Here is a 15,631-nt window from a genome sequence, read left to right as displayed (position 1 = left end):
GCAGGAATTCTTCCCTGCTTAAGTGAGATGCCTAATTAAATTAAATTAAAAAGATAAATTTTAAGAAAGAAAACCATCGTAACCAGACAGAGCAGTGGTGAGACAAAGATGTGCAGCATCAGGAGGAAATTATATTGTCATCAATGGCATACAAATTTCTTTCTACCTCTTAAGAAAATGGGCAAACAACAAATCTGTGCTGAAACCTATACTGTATAAAGAAAAAATCTAGATGGAAATACTCAAACAGATAAAAGGGCTTGATATAAAAATCTGGAAGTCAAAGGTTGTAGGGGAAGCTAACTGGAATAACAGCCCCTTTTTCTTAAAAGCCTGGGTGGAAATGCATTTCTAAAGCATTAAAGCTCCATTCCAAAAGGAGGAAAACCAGGGGGGTTTTTTAAAGATACAGAAAACTGTATGATAGAAGCTTTGAACAGAGTGATCTCCAGAAGAGAAAGAAAACAAGGATATTCAATGGTAAAGTATCTTCAACAGGCAATAAATTTTTAATAGGAGGGGAAGTGACCTTTTTTTAACTATAAGGGTTTTGAAGGTTACCAAAACTGTGTAATCTGAATGATTTGTAGCAGTACATGAATTAGAAGGACTTTTATACAGCTAGATGAATTTTCAAGGAAAAAAAACAACCTCAAATCTCTGGATTCCAACACTGGGTAACGTCATATTCCTCAATGAGCACTTGAACACATGAGCATGTTTCCCAGTATGACAATTCATACTTTCTTTTTATTACAAGGCTACTTAAAACAGTCCATTTTTTCTTCTAAAACATGTTGGTGTGGCTGGCAGGAAGTTAAAGAGATTTTATACAGATGTTTTAAGAGAACAGCAGAACCATAAGATTCCTTTTAAACTCCGAAACATTACAGTTCATATTTATTCTCAAAATGCTGTGCAGCTTTCTGGAAATGCACAGAGAATTACATATAAATCAATAAAGAAAACTTTCCACCAATGTTATTTTGCTGCACTCTCTACAGTTACTTGTAACATCACCCTCATCTACAGTTCTCTAGAAAGGGCCCAAGGTTTCCAGCACTGGAACATACACTGATGCAGGTCAAACAAAACCAAGCACTGAAGGTTATCACTTATTCTTATATGCAGATTATTTTAAAAGAATTCTAGACAGAAATTCAACATTTATTTTAGCATTCATTAAGATGAATATATTAAAAACATGGTTAACAATTTTTAATATCCTTCTACTTAAATATCTTGGAAGCCACAAACTACTTCTGCTAGATAGACTTCCAGATTATTTTGGCACACCTCCAGATATTTTGAAATTGAGTGATAAAATACTAATGATAAATTATAAATATTAGTTCTATTTTCAGGAAAATATAACTTGATATATCATGCATTTCCACACAGGTTTTATCTCAACCTTCTAGGTGCCTCATTCCGAAATGAGTGAGATTAATCACTCACGATACTGTTCTTATTAGTTCAAAGCAAGAGCCATTTCATTATTCAGCACTTCAAGATTCAGAAGAACACAGAACCTAAGTTTACTACTTATTCAGAAGGACAATTAAGATCACTTATTCAAAAGTATCAGAGGACTAGGTATCTAGTCCCTTTTCCCACAGTAAGCTTCTGTCCCTGCTAGTTTTTGAAAGGTTTTACTTGAAAGGGTGATGGTATACATTCAGAAATTATACGAAGCAACCTACCTTGAATCACCTGAAAAACTGGAATGTTTTTCAAACACAGCCCAGTGTTGTTGCCCTGTGACATACCTTTTTAGAGGCACTCTGAAATTCCCTTCTGTCTGACAGAGTACATGTGCTACCTAAGAACTCAATGGACATATGATCCTGTGTCCCAGCAATACTGTAAAAACAGTCTATGAAGGCCTGTTACTGCTATGAAATGATGGGACTCATCTCAAGAGGCTTCATGCTGAAAAGACACAGAATCTTCAGCCAGGAGCAACTTCTGGCATCCCCTGTCATCCAGCTCCATCCAGAACAATGTGTTTAACACTACTTCATAGAAGGATGCATATCTACATCCATATGAATTTCTCAACAGTTTTACCAGCTGTGGAAAAAAAAAAAAATTTAAAAACCTGCACTACTTCAGAGTGCAATTTAACTTACATGTTTAACAGTTGTTCAATGTTCAGCTGCAACTTAGAGCCAGCAGTGACCATCTGTAGCCACTTAACAGCTTATTTTCACCAACAATTTCCTTTTATTAAGTTTTCGGTACCCACACAGTATTGAGATAGAATATGGCTTTCAAAGGAATTGCCAAACACTAGCTGGTAGTGCAAAGATTTGGTACTTTGACAAACAAGTAGCAGATTGCACTGAAGTCCAAGCTAAATGTCAACCAGATAGCATGCAAAATATGAAGGTCCTCCTTCCATTTGTCTTCATGATTTGGTGACCTATGTGTTTTTTTCTACAGCAAACCTCACTATACCCATGGCATTTTATACCACTAAAAAAATTGCCAACCATAAAATGCCTTTAAGATGGGATGGTTTAGTCTTGATGATACATGTCATTATATAGTACCTCAAATTTAATTCCTTTATGTGGAAGGAATCTGATCAAAACAGGATACACTGATCAGAAAGGGATTTTCAAGCAAGGCATCCACAAACACACCTGAACAGTTGCATAACTTGCCATCACAAAGTGACCAATTATACTAAAAGGCAAGTAATAACTAGTAACTGTTCGTACAGGTTAGCCTGTACATCAGAGATTGTGCTTGCAGTTTACTGCTCATAGAAACATTTCTATTTTAAGGTGTTTTAAAAAAATGGAATTTGATGAAATATAACCACGTTAAGCTTGTGTGGAAGCTCACACTCACTGCAAGTTAATGGTGCCCAAACATCTCACTTGAGCAATCCCATAGCTCCTCCCAGTGGCCATAACCCTGCCCTAGCACTTGACTAATTAGAAACAACTATAAACATCTCAGATGAGCAACCTACAAGTACCATCACAGCACAGATACCAACCTTCTCGGGACTTCCAGCTGCATGAGAAATCACAAATTTACAAGGTTGCTACGTGAAACAGCATCCAGTTATCCCCATCTGAAAACTGCCTTACAGCTGTTCCTGCTGGCTTGGATACACGTACCCACCTTCATGCAAAGCCATAGTTCACGTTCACTGCACCTAAGAGAACAGTGCCCTGAAATATCACCTGGGTCATTAGTCAACCACTCTGCCTTGGCACAGACCAACACCACACACAACCCTCTGCAGAGCCATGAGGTCCAGTGAGCATCCACCCACCAACCACATTCCATGGACCTCAGAGAAGTCACACACGTCCTCTCAGACCCTCCCTCACGACAAGGTCAAAGAGTAACAGAACACAGGAGTCACCTACTGCCTCAAGAGAAGCTCTCAAGAGAACTCTCTCTCTCTGCAATGTGCAACCCACAAACTTTTTAAAAATAATTTACACTGGAATTAAGCTAATTTCCTGAGATATTCATCTGTCAAAAACCAAACACAACACTGGGTCAACAAGAATCTCATTTAAAAATTCACTATAGTACACAATATCAACTACATTTGTCAAGTAAAGGAGTAGGAGGAACAACAGCTTCACTACTCTAATAGAGCCAGGACTTGATCTCAAGTAATATTAAGCCAGATAATGCTAAATCAAATGCAGTAATGATTTCACACAGAACTAGATAGGTAAAAATTCACTTTGACAAAAATTTTTTCAATGCTTACAATAAAAACATGTTTAATAACACTATTGCCTTTAGAACCTTCAAGGAAGTTTTGTAACTGTCTTCATGCAAACACCTGCCTTTCTGAGAGAGACAGAACTGTTACTGAAGTGAGTTTTGTAGCACAAATATATCTGACAGGCAGGTAAGGCAACACAAGTCAGATCTCCTTTCAAACTTGCAGAACATGTCACAAAACTACAAGAAGCATAAGCACAAAATAATTGGCTTCATTTCTTAATTAGATGCTTTTAAATATAGCAAATTACTGTATTTATTCAAAGGACTGATCTTAAAATAATTCTTAACCTCATGTCAAGACATCTGCCCTTCAACAGAAAATTTAATGCTTTAAGTCTGTATACTTACTACCACTGTAAGTATCATTATTTATTTGACTTAGTAACAGTTCATTCACCAGTACCTTCCCACCCTTCTTTTTTTTAAGCTAGTCAAGTTTCTAAGTTCCATGCATGGTATTTAAAATGAAACTAGATAACTAGAGCCATTATGCACAGTTCTGTCCAGAACATAATAAAAGCTAAAATTCACCTCTGAAAGCCTGGTCCACTTTTCAACTCATCCTCATAAAAGGGGGGAAAAAATAAAATCCTTAATTGCATAATTTATGCCCCCACATCTTGCTTAACCCAGCAAAGACAGAACTAACATCAGACTTCTGCTTTGCACTGTCTTCCAAAATTCCATGTACCCATTAATACCATGTTGTACTGTATTTTTTACCTGGGGACTCCAGTAAAACCTCTTAGGATCATAGAATCACTATGGCTGGGAAGGCCCCCCAGGATCATCAATCCCAACCACCACCCCAGCATTTCCCTAACCACTAGATCACAGCCTCAAGTGCTACATCTACTCATTTTTTGAACACCTTCAGGGATGGTGACCCCACCACCTCCCTGGGCAGCCCGTTCCAGTACCTGACCACTCTCTCAGTGAAGAAATTCTTCCTAATATCCAAATGAAATCTTCCCTGGCACAACTTGAGGCCATTTCCTCTCATCCTATCATCAGTAATTTGGAAGAAGAGACCGACACAAGCCTCACTACAACCTCCTTTTAGGTAGTTGTAGAGAGCAATAAGGTGTCCTCTCAGTCTCCTCTTCCCCAGACTGAACAACCCCAGTTCTCTCAGCCTGTCCCCATAAGGCATGTTCTCCAGCCCTTCACCAGCCTCGTTGCCCTTCTCTGGCCCCACCCCAGCACCTCCATGTCCTTACCCTGTGGTGCCCAGAACTGGACACAGTGCTCAAGGTGTGGTCTCACCAGTGCCCAGTCCAGGGGCTTAACACATCTCTTAATACATCTCCTTTCTCAACATCCTTTCCTCACTTCTCAGACAAAGCTACTTCAATAAAGCAAAGAGCTGTAGTTATCCCTTGAATCGAGATTGTTCTTTCTGTCAACTGCCAGATTATCCAAGGTCTTAAATGGCAGCCTTCCCAGAAGTTGTCCACCCACTGTCTACTTCAAGATTCACTTCCCCTATCCTAAAACCAAGCAATATTTTAACTAACTCAACATTGTTTTGTGGAAAAAAGTAGTTATATGATTAAAAAAGTAAACATTAATTGTGTTATAACCTGAACCTTCTTTAAATAAAACATTTTACCTTTGAAGTGTTGATTTGGCAACTCAAATATAAATTACAGCTGAAAAGATGTAGAACTTAACTCTATAAAAAAGTCACCCAAAATTTTGGGAAGTGTTAGCTACAGGTGTCTCCAGAATACAGGGTGTTATGGACTACTGCAGCATTAAACACTTGGAGCTTAATCCATAGGATAAGATGTCTTTTGAAGCCGTTAACCAACTGAATCATAATGACAGCATCAAAAAATACTTTGAATTAAGAAATTAATTACCCCAACATAAGTACTAGTCACAACCCAATGTGAACTCCAGCACATTACCTCCTTCTTTCTTAAAAGCCACTTTTTATCAATGATAACAAACTCAAACATGGTAATACCTTTGACCAGTTGATTCTCTTCATTGTGACTTCCAGCTTATACTTCTTCTTCTCCTTCATCCCATGTGGTAACGCTGGCATCGCCGGAAACGGAGCAAAAGGAACACCCCCAAGAGCTGGTGGCATTGGAGGCCCACCAAAAGGTGGTGGTGGAGGAGGTATGGCTCCACCAGGTAGAGGAGGTGGTGGAGGTGGTCCTGCTCCACCAGGTAGCGGAGGAGGTGGGGGTGGTATTGCTCCACCAGGCAGCGGAGGCGGCGGGGGTATCGCTCCACCGGGCAGCGGAGGCGGCGGGGGTGGTGCAACTCCACCAGGGAGTGGAGGTGGTGGGGGTATGGCCCCACCAGGGAGTGGAGGTGGTGGGGGTATGGCTCCACCAGGGAGTGGAGGTGGTGGGGGTATGGCTCCACCAGGCAGCGGCGGTGGTGGAGGTATGGCTCCACCAGGCAGAGGAGGTGGTGGAGGTATGGCTCCACCAGGCAGCGGCGGTGGTGGCGGAGGAGGAGGAGGTATGGCTCCACCAGGCAGGGGAGGTGGTGGTGGAGGTGCCAGGCCACCGGGCAGCGGGGGCGGTGGAGGCGGTGGCGCATTCTCACTTGGTAGGGTGGGAGGTAATGGTGCTGCTTCTGTCAGTTGACCTGTCAGGCCTGGACCCTGAAATACAAAAGAGGAACTCTTTTCATCAGGGTGGGGAAGAGGTTTCATATGAAGCTGAACCAACCAGGATGCCTTGTAGTCAACTGGCACCTCAAGTCAGTGAGAAATTCAACCATTCTCTTATTTAAATGAGAAGCAATAACAATAGATTATACCATGTGCCATAAAACTGTCAAGCAAAGTGAATAACCTAGCATTTTTATAAAAACAAATTGTTACCATTTTAAAGAAAATTTAATAGTAGCAGTAACATTTAAGTGAACAGAACAGCATTTTATTTCTTACCAATGCACAGAACATTCATCCCACTTAGGGTATCCTGGCAAGCTGGGGCATCAGAGATGGTAATAACCACACTGAATTCTAACAACCTCCTCTGCCCGTGGAGCATTTCCCACAGAAATCACTGACGTAGCTATTGCAGTGCAAGAGGTTATGAGACCACAGCTCTTTGTAACTACCCTGGCATCTTCTCTAGGTGGGAAAAATTACACCAAAACAATCATGCTTTCTCTTAAATCTGTCTGCAGATGTTTCTGCAGTGATAGGAAGAAAAAGCAACTGTAGTATCTATCCTAGTAAGCTGTGAAAGGAACAATGAAGAGAACCAGCAGCATGTTAAACCATCAGAAAGGTCTCTGCAGTGACTAACACAGTCCTAGCCCCCAGACTAGTAGGAATTCCTCACAGATTCTTGTCCTGTTGAAAACCAGCATCAGGACCTATGCACAAACCACCATATGAGCTCATATTCCATTTTCCCTACCAATTTTTATTATAAAATTAAGTAATAGACATTGTTCATTTAATCTGATTTTCATTTTATCTTCCTAAGCAATTATTTGCTGTTTATTGTTTAAAGGAAGCAAGAGTTTGTCTTGACCAAAAAATCCATCTGAGAAAAATGTGAGTCTAAAAACAAGTGCCACAGTACAGTGAATGCAAGCATAGCATACAAAAAAAGGGCACAGGTTGATGTATATCACTTTTAATTGTACCATTATTGTGAATAAGCAGCAATGCCTGGATAATCTGAAATGTATTAGAATCAATATAACATGATTAATAATTAATTAGACTAAAAATATTTTTTTCCTTTGCACAAGGCATGTGTTTCCTTTGGTCCACAAGCTTCTACAGAAATTGTAATGCAAGAATTGGTGAACTTACTTAAATAGATTAATTTCAGTGTAGCATTATCTCATAGGTATTTGTAATGAGCATGAAAATTGGTAAGAATGAAGTGTGAACAGAAGTGTCTGTCAGTGAAAATAGGGTAAGAAAACCTTAAGACATGACATTTTACAAGAATTACTTGTGTTGATAGCAAAGGACACAACAGCAATCCAACAGTTAAATGCAATGTTAATGTGCTTACATAAAGAGGAGAAGGCCAGTGATCTCATAAGGCTATGGCACAGATCATTTGTCAACAGGATGATGCTAACCAGGTTACAGCACATCACATGCTATTCTTCCTCTTATTCAAAAAGGATGTGAGACTACAGGCATTAAGGTAGTCACCGTGAGGAAAAGGAAACAGGCAGATCTTGCCTAGTATTGAAGAAGTAGGAAACGAGCTAGGCTGGGCCAAAAGATCAAAGCATAGCTATTTCTTGGTTCCTAAAGGGTATAAAAGACCTGCCTGAAACCAAATTCACTGTCATTAGAAAAAAGAAAACCAAGGTATGTTGTGAGGGCTCAACAGGCAGTGTTTTCTGTCCTCTCATTCAGTAGTGATCCTGGACAAATCACTCAGCAGATACAGTTTTGGTGCTTGTGAGCAAAATTCATGAGCAAATGAATGCAAATGAAATCAGCTTTGCTGAAATATGAGGCATTGCATTTCTGGTTATATTTACCCATCAGACTGTATAAAGCTAGTCTAATATTCATTTTAGAATGGCTAGAGTGTGACAGCCAGAGTTAAAAATTGTCCTCAGTTGCCTGCATATGCTGAAAAGACTGTTTATTGTGCATGTACAGCTAGCATGACCTCTACCTTTGTCATTCAAGTGTAAAGCCTTTTGAAACAAACACTTTCTACAAAACATACAGAAGTACTAAAGTTAAAGCATAGCCAAGTACTTGTAGAAAGAAAAAAAATCAGGCTTGATTTAAACTTTTCATAGCTTAACATCTTCTTTAAAGCAAATGTGACAGATATTGAATATGCTACAATTTGAAGACGTTACCTTCATTAACTATCATTAAGAGTTTATGCTAACTTAAAAATCATGGAACTGTGGAATTACAGAATTGTTTTGGTCAGAAAAGACCTTTAAGATTGAGTCCAACCATTAACCTTACACTGCTAATGTCCCTACGCACCTCAGATACACTTTTCTAAATCCCTCCAGAGACTGCAACTCCAGCACCTCCCTGGACAGCCTGTTCCAGTGCTTTACAGCTCTCTCAGTGAGTAAGTTTTTCCTAATGTCCAAGCTAAACCTCTCCTGGTGCAACTTCAGGCTATTTCTTCTTATCCTACCAGGTGTTACTCGGGAGAAGAGACTGACCCCCACAGCTCACTACAACCTCCTTTCAGGCAGTTTTAGAGAGCAGTAAAGTCTCCCCTGAGCCTCCTTTCCTCCAGGCTAAAAAATCTCAGTTCCCTCAGCCTCTCCTCATAAGACTTGATCTCCAGACCCTTCATAAATAAATGAACACAACTTATAAATAAATACATGTATATAGATATAAAAAACTATATTGATTTCAAATTCCACAGAGACAATATACTCTTGGGCAATTGCTTTTCAAGTCTTAAAAAAAATGGAATTAAAAAACCCTCAACTGCAGAACTTACTGTGATTTATTTTTATTACCTGGGTTCGTAGCTGTTTGATTTCTGTTTCAAGTTCTTTGATTTTCTCTTCTCGTTTCTGAAGCTCTGCTTGTGCCTCTTGTCGAGCTGTGAATTCTTCATCAAACTGTAATGATTGACCAACACCTAAGTGTTCATCCACTTACTTCCACACTAGACACTATACTTTCAGGAATTCTTGGAAAAAAATCACCACTAGAGCAATAGATGCACTTTCAATTATTAAAAAAAATACGTTGCAGTGTGTGTTCCAGCACCCCATAATTTCGTCCACCACTAGGTCTGGACACAAAACTGCTCAGATCCAGCTACTTAGTACAGCTCTAAGATCAACAGGTTCTCCCCCCCTAAGAGACCATTGCAGACTTCTCAAACTAAACTCAAGTATACATGTCCTATAGTGAGCTTAAATCTGAAGAGAGATGTGTGCAGCTTCAGCAGTATTATCCATAAGGTAATGTAAGAAAGAAAGTATCCAAATAAGTCAGGGATCCCTTTATGTCCCCATACAAAAATGGAAGCCCAGTTTACACCAGGATTGTGAGAAATCCAATGCACATGTTCATCCTGGTACTCTTTGCTATGCTTAAGAGGTTGTTACCATCTTTAAAAGCTTCTGTAATTAATTCTTCCACAGGAGAAAGCAACTTATCCCTGTGAGGAACATGTGTTGACTGCCACTAACCAAGTACATTGTGATAAATAACTCTGCCAGGAAAGCATCACAACAATTTGCTGTCTATAAAGCTCAGACACCATGGCTCATATTAAAAATGTCTCCACATTTTAACATTCAAGATAAGAAAGTAAATGACATCACTGAACTCTTATTCTAAAATTTATTAATCATCATGTTCAAAAACATGTACTGCCTTTTGGTCTGGAAAAGCCTTTAGACCAGACCAAACATCAAAATTTTAAATGTTTTAAATACACAACAACAGGGTGTATGAGTAGTACTGCAGCTCATTTCACATCCTTAAACAAAATGCAATGAGCTGAGATGAAGAAATTATCCATTAACCTCAACTAGGAAATAAGACTTTAAGTAACTTCAGAAAACACGTTTAGAAAGAGACTTTCAGCAAAACCACCAATAGTGATAATGCAAAAGGATAAGCATTGATTTCTTGAGAAACACCCTACAGAAAAATTACTACAAAAAATACCTTGAGCTGGAATTCTTCCTACAGAAATAATTTAACACAACTAACCTCTTTTGCACCTAGTAATAAATGAAAGGAGAACTGAATAAGAAGAGAAACTCCGTAAGCAAGAGTTCTAAAATGCACTGCAAGATTCCTAAATGTGACTAATAAGGGAATAAATTACTCTTCCTCATAATGTAATAATTTACTATAGGCATTATAAAGAAAAATAAAAACATCTTTAAAAAAAGAGTCAATGCCTCTTCCAACAACAAATGACTCTGCTTTTCACCAAGTTTCTTCAGGTTCTAGATGAAGAGTTATGAACTTCCCCCCCCAGTTTGGTTTGTTGGGGTTTTTTTTTTTTAGCCTTCTATCTGCACTTCAGGTACTCAACTATGACTAAGTATTTCAGGACAAGATAGCAACAAGTGGATTTTTTCCCCATCAATTATTTACAGCAAAGGGATACAACTAAAGATATGTACAACCAATACTACTCGTCTGCTTTTGAAATCAGAGTAAACTGGAATTGGAATCGTGTGCCTTACACACACACACACACACACAGTAAAAGCCCAAACCCCCAAAGCTCTTCAATGTAAAAGAACATCCTGCCTATGCAATACACTATTTCCCAGTTTCCACTAAGTTTCTACTGTGAAACAAGCCCATGTGTTCCTGTCAGGCCCTATTTAATGCCTTAAAAAGAGTGATGATTACAACTTACCTTTCTGGAAAACTCTGCTGCTTTCTTTTCACTTTCTTCTACTTTAGCTTTGTCCACACACGCATCTAGAATTTAAATAAAACACAACACAGAAGTAAAATGTATGACAGTTCTGAGGTGCCTTATAACTATAATTACTCTATGACCCCATGACATAAAAGCAACAGACAAAAAATACAATTAATAACTAGGTTGCTCTCAAGGAACATTTGGTGAATTGTTTGGATGAGCAAAATCTATAAATACAAAAAAAAAAGGGACTGAGGACACATGACCAAGGAAGATGAATCATCACAGTTGTTCTATTTCTGACAGATGTGAGTTTATGTGCCCTTCTCCCTTTATACGAATCTACTACTAAATAAGACATGAAAAAAGAATTCTTACACTACTATGATGTACTAGTTCTAAGGCTTCAAATCAGGAAGTCTCCTTTCCAGATTAGGAATCCAAAAATAGAGCATTACCTTATTTCAGTAAGTTTATTTTGTAGACAAAAGAATTTGGACTGTTTGTGAAGTAAAGACTTCTTCACTCAACAACATTGCAAAGCACTTCTATTGACTTTTCAACCAGGGTAAATCCCTAAGCATTTTCTAAGTGAGGTAAGCAGAAGAAACTATCTATTGTAGGCAGGACTGGCATGGACAGATAAATTAGTTATCTCTAAAACTCGTTTACCAATGGAAACACGAGGCAAGATGAGGTAAGAGCGAGTGATCACGTTCCTGCAGTCATAACTGATAGAAAAATGCAGACATACTTTGTGGATGTGCAGGGCACCTTTTAGAAAGCAATTCCACCCCACAAGTCACCTGTACAACATCATTTCTTGGCTCCTTTTGTCACATCAGAAAAAAAAAAAAAAAAAAAGGCATTTTCCCAAACTAATGTGTTCTCCAGGAGCAATTACTTCCCCTTACGAAACACTGACTCCAGAGATGCCCTTGTATTTTAAGAATACAATCTACCCCACCAATCTTAAGCAAAGCATAAAAAGACACTTCAAAATGCTCCTCGCTGCTATTTAAATCACATAATATTTATTCAGCTGCTTCTTTCCCACATCATGAACATCCACAGTCCCTCAATGCTTTAACTGATTAGCTGACCTTAAACTAACCTCAAATACTTGAAAAATAGCACAGGAAATTATCTTAGAAGGAACCATATAACTAAAAATCCACTAGCAAATAATGCTAATATGTGTTTTCACATTTGTAACAGATTTGAAATTCACAAAATTTATGAACAAGTCATTTTTCCTATTAAGACTACTGCACTAAGATGTAAGTCAAGACAAATCTGGAGATGCAGTGTCATTTTATCCAATGTTGCAGAGTTCTATCTGGCTTTCTTTGTAAGTACACCTATTTCCAGGCGACTGGAAAAATTCAGAGTCAATTTAAGTCTAGACAGAAGAATACAAAGAAAAATGTGCACTTCAGTAAAGCAAGGTAAAATTACTTATAGTATACAAACCAACAAGATGAGTAAAATCCACGTCCATTCTTCCTCTATATTTAAAATCTGGGTCCGTGCCACTGCAGTGCAATACTATCTGTGATACACATTCTTCTATTATCTTGTAATACTGAGGTCTGAAACACAATTTACAAGATAATAAGAACATGAACAGCTATTTATGTAACATGGAGGGAGGGGAAAAAAAAGGGGCAACTAACTCCTAATATATGAAATACACAATTGCTAGAAAAAGGAGCAAGTTAAAGGACTTACTGGTACTCTAAGAAAGCACTGTTGTTTGTTTCTCAGAAAGATATCTGAAGAAGTTCAAGACTCCACAAAATGCTATGTCCTTTACATTTATCCTTTTTGCCTGACAATAGCCAGTAATACAAACAATGCCTTTGTTATTTTCAATATATGCTACAAGAATTCTTTAGCACATTCTCAACAGTGAATTCCATCACTGGCAACAGTATCAGTATTCAATTACTTAGAAAATGACTTAATAATTAACCTAATTGGTTGACATACATCTCTACATAACAACCTCACGAATCTCTAAGGTTAGTGTATTCTGTGCTCAAGGTTATTAGTTCTTACCAGTGCAAGGTGTTGCATCTCTATTTTACATGCCATTGATCTCTTCAAATTACAAAAATTACAAAACCCTCAAACCTAAAGCAATGATACTGCAAACTTTCAAATTAAAAAAAAATATATATATGTATAGACAAAACCTGAAGATTTCTCAGGTTATATTTAACTTCTTAATTTTCTCTCCTTGTGTATCACTTGTTTCTATCATCCCTTTACAACAAAAAAAAAAAATTACTTGAAATACAATTTTGTATGAGGTCCTTTGACATTGCTAAGACACTAAGAGATGCATTGAAGAGAATCATACATGGAAAACACAAGATACAAGGCACTGTGAAAGTATTTTCAGTTATAGGGTATAGAATTAACTTTCAAGATCTTTGAAGCCACAAAGTCAGTGAACTTGAATAAAGAGGTGCTCAACGAGTTAAAAGATTTTGGGGTAAGGCTGTTAGAATAAGGCTCAAGTCTTTGAAACAAACATTATTATCTTTAACAGGGTCTTTTCAAGATTAACTTGGAATAGAAGGATGACACATCAGGTACAGAGCAGCCAACCATGCACAAGATTACGAGCCACTCGGGTCACCAGGGTCTTGAGTTCTATTATGCCCCCTACCTATTAAACAAATCAATCAATTGAACCTGCCGGCTGCGGCTTACCGGACGTAGTAATCATTCCTGATGAGAAGGAAGTGCTGCAGGATTGACAAGAAGTAATTTTCGGAAGAAGTATCTTTCAACATATTATACAGTAGATGAAATACTTCATTCACATCAGTGCAAACATTGTTAAGGAAATAAAGATTTTAAAAAAAAAAAAAAAAAAAAAAAACCAACACGAAACCAAAAAACCCCACATCCCACACCCAAACAAGAGCCAAAGCAAAACCCAAAAACCCCAGCCCACAACACAATAAAAACCCACTCCATCCCCAGCTGTATAGATGTAGCTCATATTGTAGCACTACAGCCAGAGTTTAGCTTAGTAAATGTTACTTATGAAAAATTAATTCCATTCCCAATGACTTGGATCCAACATACAAATTTAAGTACTTTCTAAAAAAAGTTAACCAAAGCAGAAAGAAATCTGCTTGAGAGCATCCTTGACAAGAGACACAACTGTGACAAATAAACTGTCCGTAAAGCACTCTACCTTATGTTCAATAAAGTTATTAAAAAATCCAACAAGTTATAACATCATGTTTATGAAGGATATTCCATTTCAGCTCTGATATCATTGAGACGATGTGACAGTTCAATTAAGTCTTCTTCTTTGTTCTCATCAAACACTTTCAGCTGAATATCAAGCTCTTCATTATCCTTATCTTTCAAGCCCTATTTTTCAAGGCATAGTGTATCTTAATTTTCTCTTTTTTTAAAGCAAGAAAATTTTAAAGCAAGAATTCCCCCCACTGAAAACTCATTCCATCACAAACAAAAATTAGTACTTGGAGTAGGGAGAAATCTGTTTTTCTTATATGAAATGCAAGCAATTCCTCTAATACACCTAAGAACCAAGTATAGTTTCCTACGAGGCAAATGACAAAAGAAGGAGGGGGCTACTGTGAATCTGGACAGATGAAGAGGGAGAAATATAGATCAGCCTCCTGATGCTTTTTCTTCAGGAAACCCTCATTTATACATTTCTTGAAGATTTACCCCTAAGCACAGATATGAGCATGAAATCTTAAGATGCTTTATCATTAAGAAAGCTGCTTACAATGCAAAAACCCTTTCTCTACCTTGGACATTCATTTCCTGTAGAATTAGTCATCTGAGCTCTATGCGTAAATTATAATTAATAGTCTACAAACAAGCAGTAAGACAACATTAACCATTTTAGTTGATATTACAGCTTACAGGAAATATTAATTAACCTCACTAGAAACAGTACTTCCACACAATAGCTTTTTAGAAAAGACTGTTATAACTATTTTTTGCTTTTAAAATCATACCTGTACGCTACTACACCCTACAAACTTCTCTCTCATGATTAACTACAATTGGCTTTATTTGCCACAACCAACCTCCAGCTCTTATGGGTTTTAAGCATTTTTTGATTGTGTAAACTAACTTTCAGTATGATAAAAATAACCTAAAAGTTCTTCAGGCTTTGAGATTTCTACAGCAAATGAAGACATTAATCTAGCTACATGATATAAAACCTACCTTTTCTTAGGATATGTATTTAACATACACACTTCAGTAACAGTTTCAAAGCTGAACCTCCTGAAAACTGAAGGGTTTTATTCCTGACAAACATAGATGATTCAAAACTTTCTATCTTAAAAGCTACAGCAGTGTAAATTCTGCTTCAGGCAAATATAAGCAGGTACTCCTACTTTAATCTTTGGTGAGAAACTGCTGAGTAGCTTAAATCTTGATGGAATTATCAGAATTTTTTTCTTGGTTAAGAGTTGCAAATCTACCCCTAGATCATAGAATCCTTTAAGTTGGAAGAG

At 37.8% G+C, this 15,631-nt stretch overlaps 1 protein-coding gene across 1 annotated transcript in view; it reads right to left on the bottom strand.

Annotated features, from left to right (window-relative positions):
* Nucleotides 1-14,504, bottom strand: part of LOC103781761 (protein diaphanous homolog 2-like) — a gene marked incomplete at both ends in the record, with an annotated part of 130,801 nt that extends 116,297 nt beyond the window's left edge. Inside the window, 6 exons of the mRNA XM_008949481.1 lie at nt 5,738-6,391; nt 9,223-9,327; nt 11,100-11,164; nt 12,582-12,700; nt 13,830-13,946; nt 14,386-14,504. Of these exons, the coding sequence (XP_008947729.1) occupies nt 5,738-6,391; nt 9,223-9,327; nt 11,100-11,164; nt 12,582-12,700; nt 13,830-13,946; nt 14,386-14,504 (1,179 nt within the window). The remainder of the gene's footprint in view (nt 1-5,737; nt 6,392-9,222; nt 9,328-11,099; nt 11,165-12,581; nt 12,701-13,829; nt 13,947-14,385) is intronic.
* Nucleotides 14,505-15,631: the final 1,127 nt, after the last annotated feature.

This window comes from Merops nubicus, unplaced genomic scaffold (genome assembly GCF_000691845.1).
Source record: "Merops nubicus isolate BGI_N331 unplaced genomic scaffold, ASM69184v1 scaffold7871, whole genome shotgun sequence".
Lineage (NCBI taxonomy): Eukaryota > Metazoa > Chordata > Aves > Coraciiformes > Meropidae > Merops > Merops nubicus.
Note: the sequence above shows the minus strand (reverse complement) of the source record. Positions and strands in the feature narration are given on the sequence as shown.